The sequence below is a fragment of the Rutidosis leptorrhynchoides genome, chromosome 1 (assembly GCF_046630445.1).
Source record: "Rutidosis leptorrhynchoides isolate AG116_Rl617_1_P2 chromosome 1, CSIRO_AGI_Rlap_v1, whole genome shotgun sequence".
In the NCBI taxonomy this organism is placed as follows: Eukaryota; Viridiplantae; Streptophyta; class Magnoliopsida; order Asterales; family Asteraceae; genus Rutidosis; species Rutidosis leptorrhynchoides.
The window spans coordinates 615,614,525-615,637,679 of NC_092333.1; the positions used below are offsets into that span (position 1 = coordinate 615,614,525).

The 23,155-nt window shown below is 32.6% G+C and overlaps 2 protein-coding genes across 4 annotated transcripts; both read right to left on the reverse strand.

Moving 5' to 3' along the window:
- Positions 1-7,238: 7,238 nt before the first annotated feature.
- Positions 7,239-11,026, reverse strand: LOC139869126 (ADP-ribosylation factor 1). Its single transcript, XM_071857680.1, has 9 exons — positions 10,892-11,026; positions 10,542-10,738; positions 10,390-10,428; positions 10,200-10,262; positions 8,780-8,798; positions 8,522-8,633; positions 8,371-8,418; positions 8,142-8,272; positions 7,239-7,513 (listed from the first exon to the last, which is right to left on the reverse strand). The coding sequence occupies exons 2-9, from the start codon at positions 10,642-10,644 to the stop codon at positions 7,480-7,482; spliced, it is 549 nt and encodes a 182-aa protein (XP_071713781.1). The 5' UTR covers positions 10,645-10,738; positions 10,892-11,026; the 3' UTR covers positions 7,239-7,479.
- Positions 11,027-12,952: 1,926 nt separating this feature from the next.
- LOC139867613 (xylose isomerase) lies at positions 12,953-17,519 on the reverse strand. 3 transcript variants are annotated; one of them, XM_071856236.1, is made up of 20 exons: positions 17,379-17,519; positions 17,045-17,133; positions 16,772-16,885; positions 16,596-16,670; positions 16,368-16,497; positions 16,188-16,279; positions 16,002-16,052; positions 15,843-15,919; positions 15,696-15,750; positions 15,500-15,601; positions 15,169-15,220; positions 14,730-14,831; positions 14,458-14,509; positions 14,235-14,314; positions 14,072-14,142; positions 13,884-13,924; positions 13,665-13,764; positions 13,486-13,557; positions 13,329-13,406; positions 12,953-13,155 (listed from the first exon to the last, which is right to left on the reverse strand). In XM_071856236.1, the coding sequence occupies exons 2-20, from the start codon at positions 17,117-17,119 to the stop codon at positions 13,120-13,122; spliced, it is 1,455 nt and encodes a 484-aa protein (XP_071712337.1). In that variant the 5' UTR covers positions 17,120-17,133; positions 17,379-17,519; the 3' UTR covers positions 12,953-13,119. The 3 variants fall into 3 exon arrangements, with proteins under 3 accessions (XP_071712337.1, XP_071712741.1, XP_071713148.1); XM_071856640.1 differs by having other exon boundaries at positions 17,045-17,128; positions 17,379-17,509; XM_071857047.1 differs by having other exon boundaries at positions 17,045-17,125; positions 17,379-17,499.
- Between the last annotated feature and the right edge of the window lie 5,636 nt (positions 17,520-23,155).

The following is a 23,155-nucleotide window of genomic DNA, read 5'->3' on the forward strand; positions in this document are numbered from 1 at the left end:
ACGGTCGAAGTCCAGACTCACTAATGCATCCTAACAAACTCGATAAGACACACTAATGCAAAATTCTGGTTCTCTAAGACCAACGCTCAGATACCAACTGAAATGTCCCGTTCATATTGATTATAAACGTTCCATATTAATTGATTTCGTTGCGAGGTTTTGACCTCTATATGAGACGTTTTTCAAAGACTGCATTCATTTTTAAAACAACCATAACCTTTATTTTATCAATAAAGGTTTCAAAAGTATTACGTAGATTATCAAATAATGATAATCTAAAATATACTGTTTACACACGACCATTACATAATGGTTTACAATAGAAATATATTACATCGACATATGTTTCTTGAATGCAGTTTTTACATAATATCATACAAACATGGACTCTAAATCTTGTCCTTATTTTAGTATGCAACAGCGGAAGCTCTTAATATTCACCTGAGAATAAACATGCTTTAAACGTCAACAAAAATGTTTGTGAGTTATAGGTTTAACCTATATATATCAAATCGTAACAATAGACCACAAGATTTCATATTTCAATATACATCCCATACATAGAGATAAAAATCATTCATATGGTGAACACCTGGTAACCAACATTAACAAGATGCATATATAAGAATATCCCCATCATTCCGGGACACCCTTCGGATATGATATAAATTTCGAAGTACTAAAGCATCCGGTACTTTGGATGGGGTTTGTTAGGCCCAATAGATCTATATTTAGGATTCGCGTCAATTAGGGTGTCTGTTCCCTAATTCTTAGATTACCAGACTTAATAAAAAGGGGCATATTTGATTTTGATAATTCAACCATAGAATGTAGTTTCACGTACTTGTGTCTATTTTGTAAATCATTTATAAAACCTGCATGTATTCTCATCCCAAAAATATTAGATTTTAAAAGTGGGACTATAACTCACTTTCACAGATTTTTACTTCGTCGGGAAGTAAGACTTGGCCACTGGTTGATTCACGAACCTATAACAATATATACATATATATCAAAGTATGTTCAAAATATATTTACAACACTTTTAATACATTTTGATGTTTTAAGTTTATTAAGTCAGCTGTCCTCGTTAGTAACCTACAACTAGTTGTCCACAGTTAGATATACAGAAATAAATCGATAAATATTATCTTGAATCAATCCACAACCCGATGTATACGTATCTCAGTATTGATCACAACTCAAACTATATATATATTTTGGAATCAACCTCAACCCTGTATAGCTAACTCCAACATTCACATATAGAGTGTCTATGGTTGTTCCGCAATATATATAGATGGGTCGACACGATAGGTCGAAACATTGTATACGTGTCTATGGTATCTCAAGATTACATAATATACAATATAAGTTGATTAGGTTATGGTTGGAATAGATTTATTACTAACTTTCACGTAGGTAAAATGAGTGGTTTTTATCAATCTTGTTTTACTCCCATTTCTTCGTTTCTAATCCGTTTTGAGTGATTCCAGTGGCCACGGTTTTGTATTGAAGTTAACTTTATGAATCTAAACATAAAAAGTATAAGTTTATAGTCGAAAATACAAGTTACAAGTCGTTTTTGAAAGAGGTAGTCATTTCTGTCGAAAGAACGACATCTTAATGACCATTTTGAAAAACATACTTTCACTTTGAGTTTAACCATGATTTTTGGATATAGTTTCATGTTCATAAGAAAAATCATTTTTCCAGAAGTATAGCTTTTAAATCAAAGTTCTTCTTAGCTTTTAATTATCCCAACCAAAACAGCCTCCGATTTTACTACGACGGCGTATATCCAGTTTTATGGTGTTTATCGTGTTTCCGGGTTTTAAATCATTAAGTTAGCATATCATATAGATATAGAACATGTGTTTAGTTGATTTTAAAAGTCTACTTAGAAGGATTAACTTTATTTGCGAACAAGTTTAGAATTAACTAAACTATGTTCTAGTGATTACAAGTTTATAACGTTGAATAAGACAGCTTTTTATGTATGAATCGAATAATGTTATGAACATAATTACTACCTCAAGTTCCTTAGATAAACCTACTGGAAATGAAAAAAATGGATCTAGCTTCAAAGGATCCTTGGATGGCTTGAAAGTTCTTGAAGCAGAATCATGACACGAAAATAATTTCAAGTAAGATTTCCACTCGAAATAAGATTGTTATAGTTATAGAAATTGAATTAAAGTTTGAATATGATTATTACCTTGTATTAGAAAGATAACCTACTGTAAGTAACAAAGATTTCTTGATCTTGGATGATTACTTGGAATGGATTTAGAAAACTTGGAAGTAAACTTGCAATCTTGGAAGTATTCTTGATTTTATGAAACTAGAACTTTTGGAATTTATGAAGAACACTTAGAACTTGAAGATAGAACTTGAGAGAGATCAATTAGATGAAGAAAATTGAAGAATGAAAGTGTTTGTAGGTGTTTTTGGTCGTTGATGTATGGATTAGATATAAAGGATATGTAATTTTGTTTTCATGTAAATAAGTCATGAATGATTACTCATATTTTTGTAATTTTATGAGATATTTCATGCTAGTTGCCAAATGATGGTTCCCACATGTGTTAGGTGACTCACATGGGCTGCTAAGAGCTGATCATTGGAGTGTATATACCAATAGTACATACATCTAAAAGCTGTGTATTGTACGAGTACAAATACGGGTGCATACGAGTAGAATTGTTGATGAAACTGAACGAGGATGTAATTGTAAGTATTTTTGTTAAGTAGAAGTATTTTGATAAGTGTCTTGAAGTCTTTCAAAAGTGTATGAATACATATTAAAACACTACATGTATATACATTTTAACTGAGTCGTTAAGTCATCGTTAGTCGTTACATGTAAGTGTTGTTTTGAAACCTTTAGGTTAACGATCTTGTTAAATGTTGTTAACACAATGTTTATAATATCAAAAGAGATTTTAAATTATTATATTATCATTATATTATGATGTACGAATATCTCTTAATATGATATATATACATTAAATGTCGTTACAACGATAATCGTTACATATATGTCTCGTTTCAAAATCATTAAGTTAGTAGTCTTGTTTTTACATATGTAGTTCATCGTTAATATACTTAATGATATGTTTACTTATCATAATATCATGTTAACTATATATATAACCATATATATGTCATCATATAGTTTTTACAAGTTTTAACGTTCGTGAATCACCGGTCAACTTGGGTGGTCAATTGTCTATATGAAACCTATTTCAATTAATCAAGTCTTAACAAGTTTGATTGCTTAACATGTTGGAAACACTTAATCATGTAAAATAACAATTTCATTTAATATATATATATATATATATATATATATATATATATATATATATATATATATATATATATATATATATATATATAAACATGGAAAAGTTCGGGTCACTACAGTACCTACCCGTTAAATAAATTTCGCCCCGAAATTTTAAGCAGTTGGAGGTGTTGACGTATCTTCTGAAAATAAATGCGGGTATTTCTTCTTCATCTGATCTTCTCGTTCCCAGGTGAACTCAGGTCCTCTACGAGCATTCCATCGAACCTTAACAATTGGTATCTTGTTTTGCTTAAGTCTTTTAACCTCACGATCCATTATTTCGACGGGTTCTTCGATGAATTGAAGTTTTTCGTTGATTTGGATTTCATCTAACGGAATAGTGAGATCTTCTTTAGCAAAACATTTCTTTAAATTCGAGACGTGGAAAGTGTTATGTACAGCCGCGAGTTGTTGAGGTAACTCGAGTCAGTAAGCTACTGGTCCGACACGATCAATAATCTTGAATGGTCCAATATACCTTGGATTTAATTTCCCTCGTTTACCAAATCGAACAACGCCTTTCCAAGGTACAACTTTAAGCATGACCATCTCTCCAATTTCAAATTCTATATCTTTTCTTTTAATGTCAGCGTAGCTCTTTTGTCGACTTTGGGCGGTTTTCAACCGTTGTTGAATTTGGATAATCTTCTCGGTAGTTTCTTGTATTATCTCCGGACCCGTAATCTGTCTATCCCCCACTTCACTCCAACAAATCGGAGACCTGCACTTTCTACCATAAAGTGCTTCAAACGGCGTCATCCCAATGCTTCGTTCTCCTCTCCAACCGATGTGGGACGGATGTAACACGAATGTTACAATCCTCCCCCATAATGGGACACAGCGTCCTCGCTGTGCACGTTTGGTCCGGGGCCTGGCTCTGATACCATCTGTAACATCCCAGATAACACGTTCCCCGTAGCATGATATTGTCCGCTTTTCTCGTAGGCGCACGAATTTTTCTTGGCAACCACACAACGAGCACTTTCCCAGGAGGTCACCCATCCTGGTAGTGCCCTTGCATGAGCACGCTTAACTGCAGAGTTCTTATGGGATCTGCTGCGCTTGTGGTCCCAAAACGCGTCATGCTAGGAAAGGTCTCAACACCCTTATAAGGCATGCTTCGTTCCCCTCTCCAACCGATGTGGGACGGATGTAACACGAATGTTACAGTAAAACCTTCTCCAGGGCAATTCGGCTTTCAGGAAATAAATCCCACGAATATTTTTCAGGTGACATTTTAATGTACATTTAATAGTGTATAGCTAAATAGTAGTATACAGATGACCTTGTGAATCTGTTTAACCTTGATCTCATTTTTGAAATGAGTCAAACTTTATTCAATGCTTGATCGAACATTAAATTTGGCTTTAGTCTAAACTAATTTTCGAACCCTCGCTTCGCGCCGGGGGTTTGGTTTTCAATGTATTTTATTGCGCTTAGCTTGTAAAATTATTTCGTGGCTAACGATGATGTCGTTGAAGCGCAACTCGAGTCGAACTAAAAGGTATAACCCGTGAAAGATTTAAATGTTATTTTAAATTAACAATATATGTGCGCATCTCCGCATTTCGCTATGGAATTGTCGACTTTTAAAAATTTAACGCAAAATCAACGTGTATGAAAAGTACCCCAAATATTTAGCTTTTTTAAAAAGCGTCCGTTTTGCGTATAGTTAGTGACATTGTGTTCCAAAAATTATTTCGAGTTTAATGATGGTGTCTGAAAAATTTAACTCGTTGCGAACGAGAAGATATGGCCCGATGAATATTTGGGTGGAGTTTATTTAAGATTTTTTTTTTATGAAAATAGTTATTTGACACTTTACCCCCTGTTTGAGGGGTCATTTTTGAAAAAAAGTTGGGAGCTTTGTTGGTAAAATGAAATTTAGTTAAAAAAAAAAAATTAAAAAGATGAAAAGTCAAAAATACCCCTAATTATTATTCATAACTTTTGTCAATTAGATATATGTATAATTTTAACAAAATTTGAATAATTATTTGTACCCCTTCTATTCCAATATAAGTATCAAATATTTAATTTTCAAAATCTTTATTGTTTAACTTTAACTTTAATTTATTATGTTTATTTTATATGTTATATAAATTATAAATATAATATAATACTTGATAGAAATTATGTCAATGATAACACATAATTATGCTCTACAGTGTTGTACAGTACAACACTGTAGAGTAAATATTATATAATTTTCATCAAATATTATATAACATAAATGTTATATAACATAAATAAATTAAAAGTTAATAGCGTACACTTATAATGAAATAGATATTTTAATATTTGATATTAATATAATGTTTCTAACTTAATATTTAAAAGACATATAACAGAACATGTCATATGAAATTAGTGGATGAGAATTGAAGGTGTGTGGGAAACCTACATTTATATTTTAGAAACGACAACGAAACCAAATTAATTGAATACGATTTAGGTATGCCTAATTAATACGCATTCCACCTTAAACAATTTTTTTTTTAGAACAGCGAATTTGGGATCACCTGAGGGGGACTTAACCACCCATTGCGATCATCTTCCGTTTCGACTATGCCGATGCAGTGATATTAACCCGCCCCCTATCGCTGCCCGGGAGGAAACCTTGAACCGATCCAAGGGTACGGCCAAGTAAAACCCTCCTCCCCTTTACCCCCAACACAATGTGGGAAAAGTGCCATGGGTGGATCCTTACATGGCAGGGATAGAATTGCATTAATTGTTGCCCTGAAGTGGAGTCGAACTCCTGACCTCAAGTGTGTTAGAGGCAGGCCACTACCACTCAAGTACAACTGCAATCCTGCCACCTTAAACAAATACATACAACATTCAGTCGTACCAGGGAGAAAAATAATTCAGTGTTTTACTTCTTTCTCAAAACAATCAAATACAGGTTGGGTGTGGGTTGCTTATCAAGGAGCAAAGTGTTTGTTCTCGATCATCCAAACATTAGATTTTGAATTTATTTACACTATTTATTATATTATATATATTATATATTATCAATATCAATATTACAGCATGAGTTACCAAAGGGCATTTGGGTATCGTGGTGGCCCTCCAACCAAGAGGTTGAGGGTTCAAGTCCTACTTGAGAGTTGAGACATATTCGTGGTTGTAAATATTCGTATTAATGGTGTGTGTGAATTTGTCTTTTAAAAAAAAAAAAATTAGAGCATGAGTTAAAAGTGAAAATATGTTACTCCAACACCACACAAGCTTTGTCAAGTTCATGGCATCTTTGGTAGTATATGAGTCAATTTTTTTTTTATTCAACTAGTTGTTTTAGAGTGCGTTTAATAAAATAAAATAGTTATTAAAGGACTTTTGACTTAGCAGTATCGAGAGCTCCTCTGATCTTGAGGTCATAGGTTCAAGTCTTGTTTAAAAAATCATTCGTGTAAAATTATGTATGGTGTCTAAGTTTTTCATTATAAAATAAATAAATAAATTAATAGATTAATAAAACAAAATAGTTAAAGCGATTAGATCAAAACATGAATAGTTTATGGGTTTTGATTGAAACGTAGTTTTAGATGATAATAATATTTTTGAAAATCATTATAAATAAAATATTAAAATCTATGAATCTATGTAAAATCCTTGTATTAATCTTATAGAAAGTAAATGAATGAAAAAATAAAAATTACATACAACAATTATTTGATAAGTATTTTTGGATAAAATTTAAAAATGATATACGTAGTATAAAATATGAAAACGTTGAATGATTAAAAGAGAAAAGCATAATTGACAACATCATCATCCCACCCAACATCCTAACATATCTGCATTTCCAAATCGTAACAATGAACACAAACATCCAGTCACAACAATATAACACAAAACCTTTAATGAGTGAGTACTAATATTCATGTCCATAGAAGAGTTGAAACATAGTTTAAAAAAAGAAATAATAATAACAATATAACAATCAAAACTAGAAGAAATTGAGATGTATCAAACAGGAAAAATTGGGTATGGGACTACAACTTAGATGTTTATGTATCACTTCACTATTTAGCCTCGAGACATTACGACTTTATAGCTAAAAGACCTTCTCAACGAGGCGAGTAAATCACAAACTTGTTCGTGGTGCACATGAGTAAGGTTTAGCCACCGCCAGACTTGAGTGTGTTGCTTAACCTGCCATTAATGTCAATGCATATAATTGTATACAGCAACGTTAATACATAAAGCATGCAACAAAATTATATATTCTAGAGTTCAATACTTTATTTATTGCACAACTCATCGTGTAGTCATTGAACTATAGAAAGATGTTACGTAATACTCACTTCCTCCCTCCCTCCCATTACAAGTGTCTTATTTTGACTTTTGAAAATCTTTCTTGTTCAACTTTGAGTTAATACTTGATGAAACTTGATGAAAATATACTAATGAAAACACATTTAAACCCAATCCATTCATATAATTTGCATCAAATAATCACAATGAAAAATATTTAAAGTAAAAGTTGATAAAAAAACATTCAAAAGTCAAACATGACACTTTTAATGGGACGGAGTCACATTTGTATCATGGAAACCTATAATATGAGTGTTTTTTCAAATCTTCATTAATGATTAGTGTACTTTTTTTTTTGTCCATATATATTGTCAATAAACTTAGAGGAAGTATTATATCCTATCACTACTAACACTTCAACCTTAGAGGAAGTATTATATCCTATCACTACTAACACTTCAACTACAGCTGCTAGAAAGGCGTAAAGCATAATTGACAACCACAATATAATTAGAACTGAACTTACCAGTCTAAGCCCTCAAAGAGACCTTCACCTTTGATTGCAGACGTTTTAAATATAGACCATTGACGGTTTTTAATTTTGTGCAACTCCAATGACTCTGTCACAGCAGCGTCATCAAGTGCACCAGGAAGATCCTGTTCACCCATAATTTCACCAACTATTATTATAAGATGGTAACCGAGACACATACTCACAAAATCATTTTACTCGAGTGAAAATTTAAATTCTCAACCTGCTTGTTTGCAAATATGAGGACAACAGCACCCTTTAACTCTTCCTCCTATTTTACATCAAATATGAAAAGATATTCACATTAATAGATTTTTTATTATTATTATACATTGAACTTGGAACAAAAGCTGTGATAGGGAAAAGAAACTTACCTCTAAAATTGCATGGAACTCTTCTTTAGCAATTACAAGTCTCTCTGTGTCACTGGAATCGACCACATATATAATGGCTTGAGTATTTGGAAAATAGCATCTCCAGTACGGCCTAAAAGTACTCGGAATATATCAGCCAGTGAGCTTGAGAATAAGAAGGTAATAAAATGCAACATAACGACACTTTCAGGTATCCCAAAAGTTATCAAAATTATATATTTATTGATCTAATGGTATATCAATATAATAAGAAAATACCTGATGCTAGTTTGCCCACCTGTATCATAAAAAAAACTAGCATTAGCAAGATATAATGAAGTTGAGAGAAGAAAAAAATATATAAATATAAAAATATTATTTAAAGAGCATGACCATTCAGTTGAGATCTATTTGATTCCAGTTTGATCTCCATTACAAGATTCTAATGTTATCCTTCAGTTTTTCTTTAATATGGCCACTCGTTGCAACACTTAAAGACAACTAATGGTTAATTAGTCGGTTTAAAAGGCAAAATAAAAGCCCGGTCATTCGGTCAACCCCAATATGTAGGCAGTAACCCAGCAAAGAATCAAGTGTTAAGTAAGACTATTACTATTGTAGCCTAAGACGTCGAGGCAGTTTAATTTTCTCATTTTTTCTATCTTTTTTATAAGACTTACATCGCTCCTTAACTGTATTTGATATTAACTAAAAGCTAGTAGCTTAACTTTCAAATATGACCATAAACCTTCTTTCACTCCTCATATCCATTTTTTTAGCGAAAAACAAACTTTTATAAAACTAAGGAACTTTGACGAAAATATGAAAGGACCCATCAAGAATACTTACAAACCGACCCGGAATGCCTCGCAACTAGAGAGCAAACAATCAAACAAGCAAACATAAGAAACTGGACCGTACCTAACCTATAGAGATATCTTGAAGCGAGCCAAACCACGAAAGACAAACGACCAACTAAACAAATAACCCAACTTAAAACACAAACAAAAGCAACTTAAAAAAGAGCAAAAAACACCAATATAGAGATAATATAACGGACCCAACAACAAGCAACCCAAATCCATCAACTAACACCGAGTTTCTCCGCCGCAATAGGCAAGCTTCTAAGACCTAATGCCCCTGTACTTGATCCCTGTCATGTCCATGTGGCACCATCAATTTTTTGGTCTTCACACATTTTTGTACCACACGTGGAAGCAATATAAGACTACCAATATTGGCTACAGTGATGGTTTCTATTGGATTACAATGATGGACCTCATTCTCTCGAAAGAAAACATCAGAAACTATCCCTACACGTGCCTGCATTTAAGTTTAAGCGGGGGCCTTCCATCTCAAATCTAATGTACCCTAAATAATATGAAAATTATAATGCGGTATCACACAGACGGAAACATCTGTTTTGTCCCCAGATGTAAAAAGGTAGACTTAATAAGCACTTCAATCTCTAAGTTCATATGCACTCAACCTAAGCTTCATAAAACTTTAGCATTATGTTTTCCACTATCATTAGGGTAGTTAAGCCCTCTAATGAAGATACCACTTCTACGATTAATAGAATTCTAAAAGTGAAAAAGCCTATTTAAAGTTTGTATACTGTTTCCACACAGTAATAACCTAAATTATATATACTTCACACTTATTATAAATAAAGATAGTTGATTGATTAAAAACATACCAAGATCCCAGACTTGAAACTTTATATTGTTGTATTGCACCGTCTCCACATTAAATCCAATTGCTACACATAAACTCCAGATCAGTCCACATATCCAAGAACAATGACACCCAAAAATGAAAGTAAATTACATTGCTAATCAAATTCAAATGTAAATATGAAATAATGAAAATGAAGTAAGAGAACCAACTTGGAATAGTAGACACAACTTCGCCCATCTGAAGCCGATCTAAACGAATCAAATCAATCACCGATTTAGCATCAACAATTAGTAAAGCAGCTAACTAGTATTATAATATAATAGACATAAATTAATAATGATCATAAAGATTGAAAACCTACACAGTATAGTGGTTTTGCCAGCATTGTCAAGACCTAAAACAAGGATCCGAGCTTCTTTGTTACCGAAAAGCGACGAAAACAATCTGGTAAACACTATCCCCATGTATATATTCTACTATTACTATTACAGTATCATATACCAGTATATAATCCAACAAACCCTAATTTCCAGATCAGATCAAAATCCTTAAGCTTCTCTGCAAAATATATGACAATGTAATAAACAATAACTAAATAAAATTTCGGGCATTGCATGGGAATAATACATCATTCATGTGTTTAAATTCTTTAAAAAGACAGCAATTGTGTGAATGAACGATTTGCAGGTACTATAAGATGTGAAAGCGTACCTTTGAAGCGGAGATTCAGGACAAATCAATTGCAATAAGTTGTAATGGATTAAAGGCGAATAATATAAGATTTAGGGTTTGAATTGAAGATCGAGGGATGGATCTCGATCTGTCACACAAGAAATTTTATAAATTTTGATTTGTTTTAGGATTTGTAATTGGAAGATGTGGAAAGATGAACGAAGGGAGGAAATTACACAAATATAACCCTTCAAGATCTTATGTTATGCAACATTAGTCCCTGTAAAGTATAAATCACGACGATTTGTTCTTTTTAAATTAAAGCCAAGAACAAGAACAAGAAATGAAATAAGATAAAACAAAAATGAATGACACAAAGGTTTTAGAACTATACAAACTGAAACTTTTAAACTTAAAAAAATTGTAAACCAAACCAATAAAGAACTATAGCTCAACTTCAAGAGCGCAAAGCCAATATCATAAGTGATCAGACAAACAAAATAGGAAAAAGATGAAGTGGAAAATATATGTTCCTACATTTTCACGGTTAAAGGGAATAGTGATTTAATACTGTTGGCTTTTGCTTGAATCTCAAATTATGTTTGTAAAATGAAAATAAGCATATAACATGTTAGTAACGTTGATAAAGGACGTGTGACGCTTAGACCAGTCCCAACAAGTCCTTAGTTGGCCTCGTTAGATGACATGAACCGCACTGACGAAAACTGACGGACCCTAACAGTGCGTCAGTCACTATCAGTCGGATTTCCGACGCAAAATCAAACTTTCGTCACTTTTGGTTTTATCCAATCAGATTTTTTTCTGATTTAATTAATATATATTTATATATTTATTATTATTAATTAATTTTTTTCAGCAGATTTCCAATCAGATTTTACCACATCACCATACCCAATATTTAACATAAAAAACTGGTATTTATTAGTAATCAACATATTAAACTTATCATCTAGAGGTACGAAAATGAAGCAATTGCGGTGTTCAATTTCATATTAACGAAGCTTCCTATGTTCAATAACATATTAATGGAGCTTCTGAATTTATGTTATTGCAATGGTGAACCATTGTTACCTTTGGGATGTTTAATAATAATTGGAGATCTATTGTTTTTTCAACATCTTTTGAGATCAATAATTTTTTTTAATCAATCAAACCATCAAGCAATAATTTTATAAATCTGTTTATAGATGAAAAAATGGGAAGAGAGAGAGAAATGTGTAAATGAGAAATGAAGGAGCAGATGAGGAAATGCAAAACTATAATATTAAAAAAAAAAAATGGTAAACCGACCATCTGGCGGCCCCACGGCCAACATTTGAGAGAAAAATCGCGTAACCCATGATTAAAGGAACATGGGGCAGGGATTGAACCCATGACCATCGCGGTATGCTGCATGTCCCCAACCACTAGGCTACCATCGTGGGGACAAAATGATAATATTAAACAACTATTTCTAGGGGTATTTTGAATAAGAGCTTAAAAATTTGGTGTAAGGAGTAAAAATGATGTTGGAAATATCAACTCCCTAAGAAAAAACATAATTAAGTTAATGATAACGTCATGTTGATATCGTCATCAAATATTGTGCATTTATGTTTGTGTTTTAATACGGAAATGGAAACAATAATAATACATTTTAAATAACATTCTTGTTCTTATGTTTACTACAAAATAAAACATTGTTTTTTGAAAAACTGCAGACATAATAAGACTATTTTATCTTCTATTTTCATAAAAACAAGGACAAGGATAAGGATTTTAGTAATGAGAATTTTCAGAGTTGACGTCAACACGCTTGAATGTCATGAATATCTATCAAACCGACAAGTAATTGTACACCACGATTAAAAACTACTGGTAATTGTTTGAAACTGTGGCCATCACGATTAAAAACTGTGGCTGTCAAACCGACAAGTAATTGTTTGAAACTAGTATTTAATGTCATGAATATCTACTTGGCTATATGTGTAGTTTATTTGTTATTCTTTTCATTTTGCATTAGTTTACCACAACAATTTCGTAGCCAACTACCAAGTGTCACCAAGCCAAACGAACAAAAGGCAAATGAAACACTACTAATTTAAGTGAATCGATCTTTTGCAACAATCTCTGAACACTTATATAATGATAGATACAGATACAATGCACAGAAATCCAACTAGGCAACTATTCTGTTGCTTATTTTTTGGCATACTTATATGTCTTAATCTAACCAAAACTACATTAATCTACCTGAAAACTCTATCCTACATTGCAGATTGGAAAATCATCTCAGCAAGTTCCTGCATAAATGGAATCAATTAATACATAAACGCTCATTAATGTGGTTAAATAAAAACATGATCTTTAACATTTCCAAACCTTGTACAAGTTTAACATGTTTCACAATTTCATTTTTTTTCCAGATTGGTTGCTAGAATCAAATAAGAACTCGAGAAAGCGGATAAAAATATACCTGTTTGCCTGAAGGAACTTGAGGTTCTCCCCATTCCATAACCTTCTTTTCTAGCAAATCAAAATCGGCCTTCCCAGACTGAAACAACATAAAAAAACATAATTTTAAGAAACAGGAAAATGGTCCCAAGTACATAAAAAGGGAACTGAGTAATTACCTCGATTTGGGCACCAAGTTCTGAATCAAAGCTCTGATATCTCTTGCGAACAAGCTTATCCAAAGAACCATCCTTCAATAATAGCATAATAATAATAATTAATATTTAATATTCCCTCATTAAACTCGACTATGATAAAATAAATTATAGTACAAACACGGGAAAAAAATAAAAGAAACCTCAATGATCTTTGCAGCATTACGAAGACCACGCGCCAGGGTATCCATACCAGCAATATGAGCGATAAACAAGTCCTCAACGTCTGTACTCTCCCTTCGTCTGTTATCACATTATTAAATCAATGATTTTTGACTTAATGTTTGCATGGTAAAACAGATAGAAACAAACTATACATAAATATATATTTATTTAAAAAAAAAAAAAAAAAAAAAACTCACAATTTGGCATCAAAATTGAATCCCCCAGGTGCAAGTCCACCCTGTTATAAGAGAGACAGGTCAACAATCACTCACGAATATAAATAACTATCGAGTAACCAAATAATCATATAATCAAACATCGCAATTCCAAAAAACAGTGGGGTAATAAATCTTTGTATGTCCCAAAGGGGAAAGACTTTACGTACGTTTCTGATGACACTGAGCATAACCAATGTGGCTTCGCTGACATCCATCAAAAACTGATCCGTATCCCAACCTATTACAGATAACAAACAAAAAGTCAAAGTTTGACTAAATATAAGACATAGTGATATGCAAAACAAATACTCCGTATCCATTATTACATACCAACTTGAGGGTCACCAGTGTTAGCATCAATATTTCCTAGTAAACCATTGATTCTGGCAGTTTCAAGCTCATGGTGGCAACTGCAAGACAAATAGCCAAAAGAATTTTGAATCTAATTTGCATTTTATAAAATAAATAATAAAAAACTTTAGTCATTTTCAAACCTATCATCATCCAAGAAATTATTTACAAGAAATAAATCTAAGATCAAAATGTCACACACCTGTGCCCAGACAAAGTAGCATGATTGCATTCGATATTCAATTTGAATTCGTCTGCAGTGACAAATATAAGTTAGAGAGCATTAGAACATCACAAAGTTAGCAACTGATTATATTCATTGTGCCCTAGAAGTGTATGTTGATTTCATCCATTATTCAATCTTAGTCGCAAACTATAAACCTCTCTCCTCTTGCATATATAGTTCAGATAATAATTAAATTACAATAATTCAAATTATCTCATATGATTTGACATGAAGACAAAAAAGATTACCTATAAGCCCATACTTTCGTAAGAAATTAGCTGCTGTGGCAGCATCCCAATCATACTGGTGCTTCATGGGTTCTTGAGGCTTAGGCTCGATAAGCAATGTTCCTGCATGTAAGCGAGAGATAAAATGTTTATATACGTATAGCGGTTACTCGATGTTCTTTACGATATTCTTCTTCTACTTCGGACCCAAATTTGTAGCTATATAAATATACAGTAGTAACTATTTATACTTGTATATTGTTAGTACCAACTTAAATTGTATGTATGATACTTATTGTTTGACATTCATAGTCAAATAGGTCACAGCTAATATAGAGATTTAACAGCGTAGTTTGATATATAGGCAGTCGTGTCAGTCACTTATTAGCTACTTATAGAGTCCCGATGAATGACATGTTCCAAAATGATATCTCCAAACGAAAATGGAAGAAAACATTACCGGTGAATCCAATATTCTTTTTATAAGCTACAGCAGCTTCAAAAAATCGTGCCTGCACGCATTACATGATATCCTAGTCACGATGTTATCAATCTCATTTTTTATGAATTTTTCTAACCACCCCCCTTAGGTTGTCGTTAAGTTGCAATAAAGACATGTACTTTTTAATAATTGCCATGTAAAAGCCATCATTAACCGCTTTGTACATCACAGTATTGCACCTTAACGACGGCCCTAAGGGTTGTCATTAGAAAAATCCTTTTTTATATATACTTAAGTTAGTTGTACTAAGAAATTTTTTTATGGAAAATCCATTCTGGTGGCATCTTACCATATGATCGAGCTCTCTCTCCATATCAGTGTTGAGAAGAGTCTGATAACCCTCACGACCACCCCAAAAGACATAATTTTCACCCCCGAGATAATGTGTAACCTGTTTATTTATTAATTGGCATTTTAAACCTCATATCGACAATATATAAACTGTCTATTTCTCCTTTTCTCCATTAAATTGATTAAATCCCAACCTCTATTGCTTTCTTAACTTGAGCCGCAGCATAGGCATAGACTCCGATTTCAGGGCTGTATAAATATGCCAATTAATGATTAGCTCGTGTCTATCTACAAGTAATTAGTCATATATAACAAACGAATCTTGAAACAGCTTAACATACCTAGTGGCACCACCGTGCATGTAACGTGGATGCAGGAACAACTGAGCCGTACCCCATAAAGGTCGAATCTTGGTCCCCTGAAAAAAATAAAACTCATAAAAACTTCTAAATGACTAATGAAAGTAAGCACCCAACTTTTTTATAACAATGAAAAATTACCTGAAGTTCTTTAGCTAAAGCTACAATTTCATCTAAATTTGCATTAGACTCCTACACGAAACAAACTTGATCAGAAAACATTTCGGCACATAAGTTACTATTAACTTAAAACAAACGACTACATATTTTGAACACAATTCAATTCTATTATTAAGCTAGTTAAGATAAAACTTTAAGTCCATATACCTCCAACGTTTTACCATCGGGAGCAATATCTCGGTCATGAAAACACCACCTATCAACTCCAAGCTTCTCTAGGAACTCAAAGTTTGCCCTCACTACAACATACAAATCCCATCAATACAATTCGGTTACACAAATACCTAAAGTTTGCACAGTGGTCTGAAAATTAATTAACGATCTTACTTCTTCTCTTAGCCATGGCCAAAGAGTTAGTACCATCTTCCCATGGCCACATCTTAGTAGCAGCACCAAACTGGTCACCTCCGGTCCCACGAAACGTGTGCCAAAACGCAACACTAAATCGCATCCAATCCTACACAAACAACAATTTATACGCATACTCACCCTTCAATTCATATATCTACCTATTGAACAATTTAACAATTATGGTTACATTATTCAAGTAATAACCTTCATATTCTTCCCCAAAATCTCTTCATTGGCATTGTACCATTTATATGCAAGCGGATTCTTGCTTTTCGGACCCTACACCAAACAATCGCAACAACCAAGTGAAAACATTTTATCTCAATTTTCAAAAATTAAAAATTCAAAAAGTGATTATGATGATCAGTATAATTTTCTACCTCATATTTAATTTTGGGAATGCCAGGGAAGAATTCCCCTTCCCATTCACCCGAATCATCCGAACCACATTCACTATCAAGATCAGCAGGACAAGTAGGTGGTGGTTCACAAATCTAAAATTATATAGGAAAAAAAAAAAAAAAAAACAATATAAAAAATTCTATCATAAAATGTACAGTAAAGATTGTACCTATAACCCTAAAAGGAGCTTAGATTAACCAACTAAACAATTAAAAAGAAACCATTTGGGAATTATTTTTATAAGTTTTTACCACAGTATTAGAGATCACATTCAAACAGATAATAAACAGCAACAACTTCACAGCTTTCATATTTGCCAATCTCATTCAAACCTGCTAACCTTACAGACAAAAAAAAAAAAAAAAAAAAAAAAAAAATGATCAAACTTACAATATATTTATATTTATAATAATAAATTAATAATACTGTTTCATCGATTAAAATATAACTAATGATGTATGTAAAACTTCGGCTCAATTCGTTAATTGAATTCGACTAAAAAGAACAACATTCATCCAAAAAATTTGATATATATACTAACATCAGTTCAAAAAATAAAATAAAAAGCAGAGAGACGGAAAGAACCTGAATTGAGTCGATATACTTCAGAGCAAAAATTGGATAACGGATATTGATTTTTTTTTTTTTTTTATAGCAGGTGAAGTTTGTTGATAGCCTATATATGTGCCTCGATTTATTTGTTTTTATTTATCAAATATAAATAAAATAAAATATTTTTAAGATTTGAGATAAGAATGCAGACTCACAAGTGATGTGGGGATCCTTTTAATGTTCGGCACGATACGATAAGATGAAGACATTAGAAACGCTATACTCCGTAATTTGTGGTTGGCATAGAGTTCTATAATTTAATTACTTGAAATGATCCGTGAAATCACGGATTTATTTAAACGAAACAGTTTAATGATGTGTTTTAGGTATTAAGTGAACATAAATGTTAAAGTCATTTAGTTTAATGACCCGTGAAACTACAGTGTAGGACTAAGAAACTTTTCGTTGCTTTTTACGAACATATTGATACACTTAATTTGTTCAGAATAAATGAGCTACATTTATTCTCCCACCACTTTCTTCCAATTTTCATTACAATTATTATTATTTTTTGTCATAAAAGGTACATTACAACATTTTATTGAGACATGTATTTCGCATACATATATAACGTAATTAATCCCGTAAAAACAATCCATATTTGAATAATAATAATAATAATAAAGTTTGCTTTAAAATTGAGTATTTATATTTTTAATAATAACAAATGACTCTTTAATTTTTTCCTTAAAAAACTAAAATACAATTATTATATGAGGGTCGTACAATATGTTCAAATTTTGTGCATGTGTTCATAAGGTGTTTTGTAAAAGATTTTACAATTTGTTTTAAAGCTTGTACATATGATCATGGTAGTGTTTTATCATAAGGTTGTACATAATGTTTCAAATATTGCACATATGGTCATGGGGTGTTTTACCATAAGGTTGTACACACTTTTGTAAATCTCCTTATTTCTCACCGAGATCTCCCCGACATCTCGTTTTTAGAAGGTAGTCGGGACGAGATGTCCATCTCCCAAGATTTCCCGGTCAACGGGGTCAAACTTGGTCAAAGCCACGATTTCTCGGATTTCTTTCTCATTTCTCAGATTTTCTCGTAAAATCTCGTAAGTTCTCTAATTTTCTCACTTATCTCTCGGATTTTCTTGTAAAATCTCGTAAAAATATATATAAATATACATATATTTATTTATATATATAAATTTATCCAAAAAAACTAAAAAGTCAATGTAAACAACGTCTGAGATATCCTCGAGATTTATCCGAGATGCTGAGATCTCCCAAAAAATGTCCAAACGAGATCTCCCCGAGATCCGAATTCTCCAACCTTGGTTGTATAATGCTTCAAATATTGTACATATGGCCATGAGGGTATTTTATTATAAGGTTGTACATAATGCTTCATATATTATACAATTAACATGTTAATATTTTTATTAAAAATAATTAATTATTTTAACAACATCATCATGAGGGGCTTAGAAATTTTTTATTTATTATTGAAATTTTTTTAAGTTTGAATAATCCCTATTTTTGATATTATCATTTTAGAAATTTATATGATATTATAGATTACTGCATTTCTTAAGAAACGTACACCAATGGATAAGTTGATTTTAAATCAATTATTATTAAAATTTCATTTAATTTAATTATTTAACAGTGAGATATGTTTATGTTTTTTTTTTCTTTTGGTAAAGGATCATATCCGGTAAAATTTTATTAATAATCGAATAATATAACAATGAAGAACGAAATGACTATGAGACATGCCTCAAAGTCAACAAGCCAGACAAAAGCCACAAACCAACACGAGACTAAAGTTACTCAGACTAAACAAAAAAAAAACATTTAACCATGATTACGGGACCTTCCAAATATTCTTCATGGCCTTCACACTAGGCGAATTCTTCCACTTAATAGACAATAACTTCAAACGTACCGTAGAGAAATTATAGAAACCAACTTACTGCAGGACCTTGACATCTTCTTAAACAATCTCCTCTTACACAATCTGTAATATGGTTAATACAAGATTAGACAAATAACCATTTGCCTAAACTGTATAGCTAAAAACTACATCAATATGGAGTAGTGACTAGTGAGTACTACAAACAACCTTTTTTTCTTCATACACAACCAAAATAAATATTTAGACTATAATATCCTTTCCTCATCTTAAATTTAATCACACCTCTTTTAAACATGGAAGGGTATTATAGTCAAAAAATTAAATTTGGTTGTGTATGAAGAAAAAAAAGGTGTGTACATATCACCACCCAGGTGTCAAACCTTAAAATACATGACAAAGACTATTAACCAAAAACTCCTGTCACCTTCGCCTATAGACCCCACAAATCTATAACATATTATCAAGCAAAGACATAATCCACGTGGCACCCTACCAGTTAGCCTTACACCTTTTCTCAGCTTTTGCCTACATCCTGACATCTGTCCATATACCATTCGCTCAATTCAAATACACTTTTCCATTCCTTCTCTCTTAAATTACATACAGATATATTCACCCCTTTTTAACCATCGTTGTATGTATCGATGGATGGATTGATTTCAAAATTTATATATTTATTATAGATATGAATCGGAGATTTCTGGTGATTGTAACCCCTACAGTGGTGTTAATCGATGGTTTCATCTCCTACGGCGCATCTCCGATCCATCTGCTACAAACCCTAATTGTAAGACCCGAATATTTTTCTTGGACACATGTGTAATATGTTATTCAAGGTGTGGGTTTCGTTGTACATAATTTAAAATGAAGAAGAAGACTGCCCAGACCATCCGCGCGCCGCGCGGGGTAATGGCGCGCCGCGCCATTTGCTGTGACAGCTCATTTCCCTTTTTATTTAATTATTTGTGAGGGCTTTTTGATAATTACACTTGGGGCCCGACTTTAAGGCTTTGGATCAGTTGGTGGAGCCTCATTTACTCCATCTTCATCTACTTCAACCTCATCCATTTAATTCCTAGAGAGAGAAGGTTTTCTAGAGTGAGAGAGCTCAAAATAAGGAAGAAGAAGGTTGAATCGGGTCTAAGTGCAAGCTTTAAAGTTGTTCATCTTCCCTCTAGCTACTTTTTGGTGGTAGTGGTATGATCTAATCTTGATTTCTTAATTTTAATTTGATTAAGGGTTAGGGTTTGGGGTAAGTGATGAACTTAAAACTCATTTGTTAGTGAATTGGGTGTTTTTGGGTGAATTTGGGTCATGTAGACTCAAAGATGTTTAACTAGGGTTTTTCAAGTATTAATTGATGTTAATGAGCTTAAATTAGTTAGTTAATTACTAGCACACATATATATAAGTGAATGGGTGTTATGTGGGTTAGTGGATGACCCGAAATGGGTGTGTTGACCTTAAATTGGTCAAATGGGTCAAAATGGACCTAAGTTAGTTAATGTTTGTGTTTAGTGCATAAACCTTGTTTTAAAATGTGTTTTAAGACCTAACTTGGCTAATGTTAGGGTTTTGGTGTGAGATGACCCAATTTTAGGGTTAAGTGTCAAAATGGGTAATGTTGACCTAGTTTGGACGTGTTGGGTATGAAAAGATCCTAAATTGTGTTAGTTGGTGTTTATAGACCTAAATCACTAGCTTTTAGTGATAAGTGGCGGTCTTGACCTTAAATGGACGGTTTTGGTGTATTTTGGGCATTTGGTGCATTTAAGCCATTAAATGCACATAAGTTAAGTGTTGGTGTTCACCAACTAGTTTGTGTGTTGATCGAGTACTTATTGTATTAGGTACTTTGCTTTGAAGCTTTCGGGAGTTTTAAATCATCATCTTGGCGTTAAGGTGAGTGGAATAAGTATACATGTACGTATATGATGTGTTTACTTGTAGAAATGGATATGTGTTGTCCAAGTTAGTGCTATATGCGTTGTACACTAACAGTTTTAAGAACGGATATATGTTGTCCAATTTAGTGTTATATGTGTTGTACACTAATGATTTATGAATGGATATGTGTTGTCCGATTTAGTGTTATATGTGTTGTACACTAACGATTTTATAAACGGATATGTGTTGTCCAAGGGTTAGTGATATATGTGTTGTGCACTAACGGTTGTTATGAACACCGATGGGAAATTTGAGTACCATTCCTATTATGATTGGTTAACCATGATTGTATGAATTGTGTATTGGCATATTTAATTATGAACTATATGCTTTTGTTATTGCTAGCTCAAATGTGAATTGCGGTTATTGGTATATGCATAATGTTTTGCATGGTTGTCGAATTGCTAGCTTGTGTACAGTATCGCGTAAGTGTTTGCAAGTAGATATATTATATATGTATATGTATAATTATTGCATTCACTAAGCTTTGCTTACCCTCTCATTGTTTACCTTTTTATAGGTTCGGTTGTGGAGTAGAGTTCCCGCTTGTTGATAGGGGATGCCTTTTGGAAGTGTTAGCTTTTAGAGTTTGATCGAGGCTTGGGTAGTTTAACCCCAAACACCATGCTCGTAGTGTCGTTTGGTATTTAAACTTAATGTGGTCGAAACTCAAACTTTTGTATGAAACTCGTAAAACGGCCGATGTGGGCCCCGCTTTGTAAAACTTATTTTATGTTTGAATCATGTTAGTTTTACATGTTTGAATATGTGGTTAAAAGCGTTTTGTCTAATTATGTCGGGAAGTGGCCGATCTTTTTCGCAAAAATGGGAAAATGGGACAGGCCCATTTGGCGCGCCGCGTGGCCATATGGCGCGCCGCGCCATTAGCTGAACAGAGAATTTTTTTTTTTGTGACATTTTAAGCGGGTTTGTTCGTGGTTTGGTTTGGGTTGTTACACTAATACATCAATTGATTCAATTGATTCGACTTCAGATTTCTGGATATTGATAAATTTGCAAATGTTCATCTCTGTGTTACTTATTTGTCAATAATCACCGCCAGATTTTTTCATCATACTTTATTTCTTGGAATCGAATACATAGAAACAATTCAACCTCTGCAAAAAGGTAACATTTTTCTTGACGGAGTATTTGTATTTTCTTTTTGAATAATTCAATTAATTTGACTGTTAAGAGAATGGACATTGATCCCCTTTATTCAACACTAATCAAATTTTAATGGATTAGCTGCTAGAGTTACTGAGAATTCGGTTATAATTTGCTATATAACTAAAGAGATACTCGGTAATTAGTTGAATGTGAATGACTTTTTGTGGTTATATAGGATTTGGTTGCTGCGCTCGCTTCACAATCGATCTATGTTTCGATTTCATCACCTAAAGCTTTTCCAGGTATTAAATTTTGCTCTAATTTCATCTACTATGTCCGTCCTTGATTTTTGGATTTGTAACCAACATGATTTTAAATTTCTTCTTAATTAAATATTTTTTTGATGATTACCTAATAGTTCTTAATTATATGTGTTTGTGTTAACTATGCTATCATTTGTATGCCAAGTTTTCGATGAAATGTCTTAATGAAAACTTAGTTATCAGTTTCAGGTTATGATGCATCTGATATAATCAGGTTTCTGTTTTTGAAGAGTCTACGCGTTAACTACATACATCATAACATGATTTCATTTATCATAAATAACTATCCTCAAATGTAGAGTAAAATACTTATAATGATGTTTCAATGATTTTATGGAAATATTATTAAAATTTAAGTGATATGTCATTTAGAAGGATTATGGATTAGCATACAATATGATACAACTTTTGTTGGTAAAGTTCAAGACTTGATTTCTTTTATTGTGAGCACGCCATAAATAACCGTAGTGTGGGACTCTAATTGTAAAACTTTAG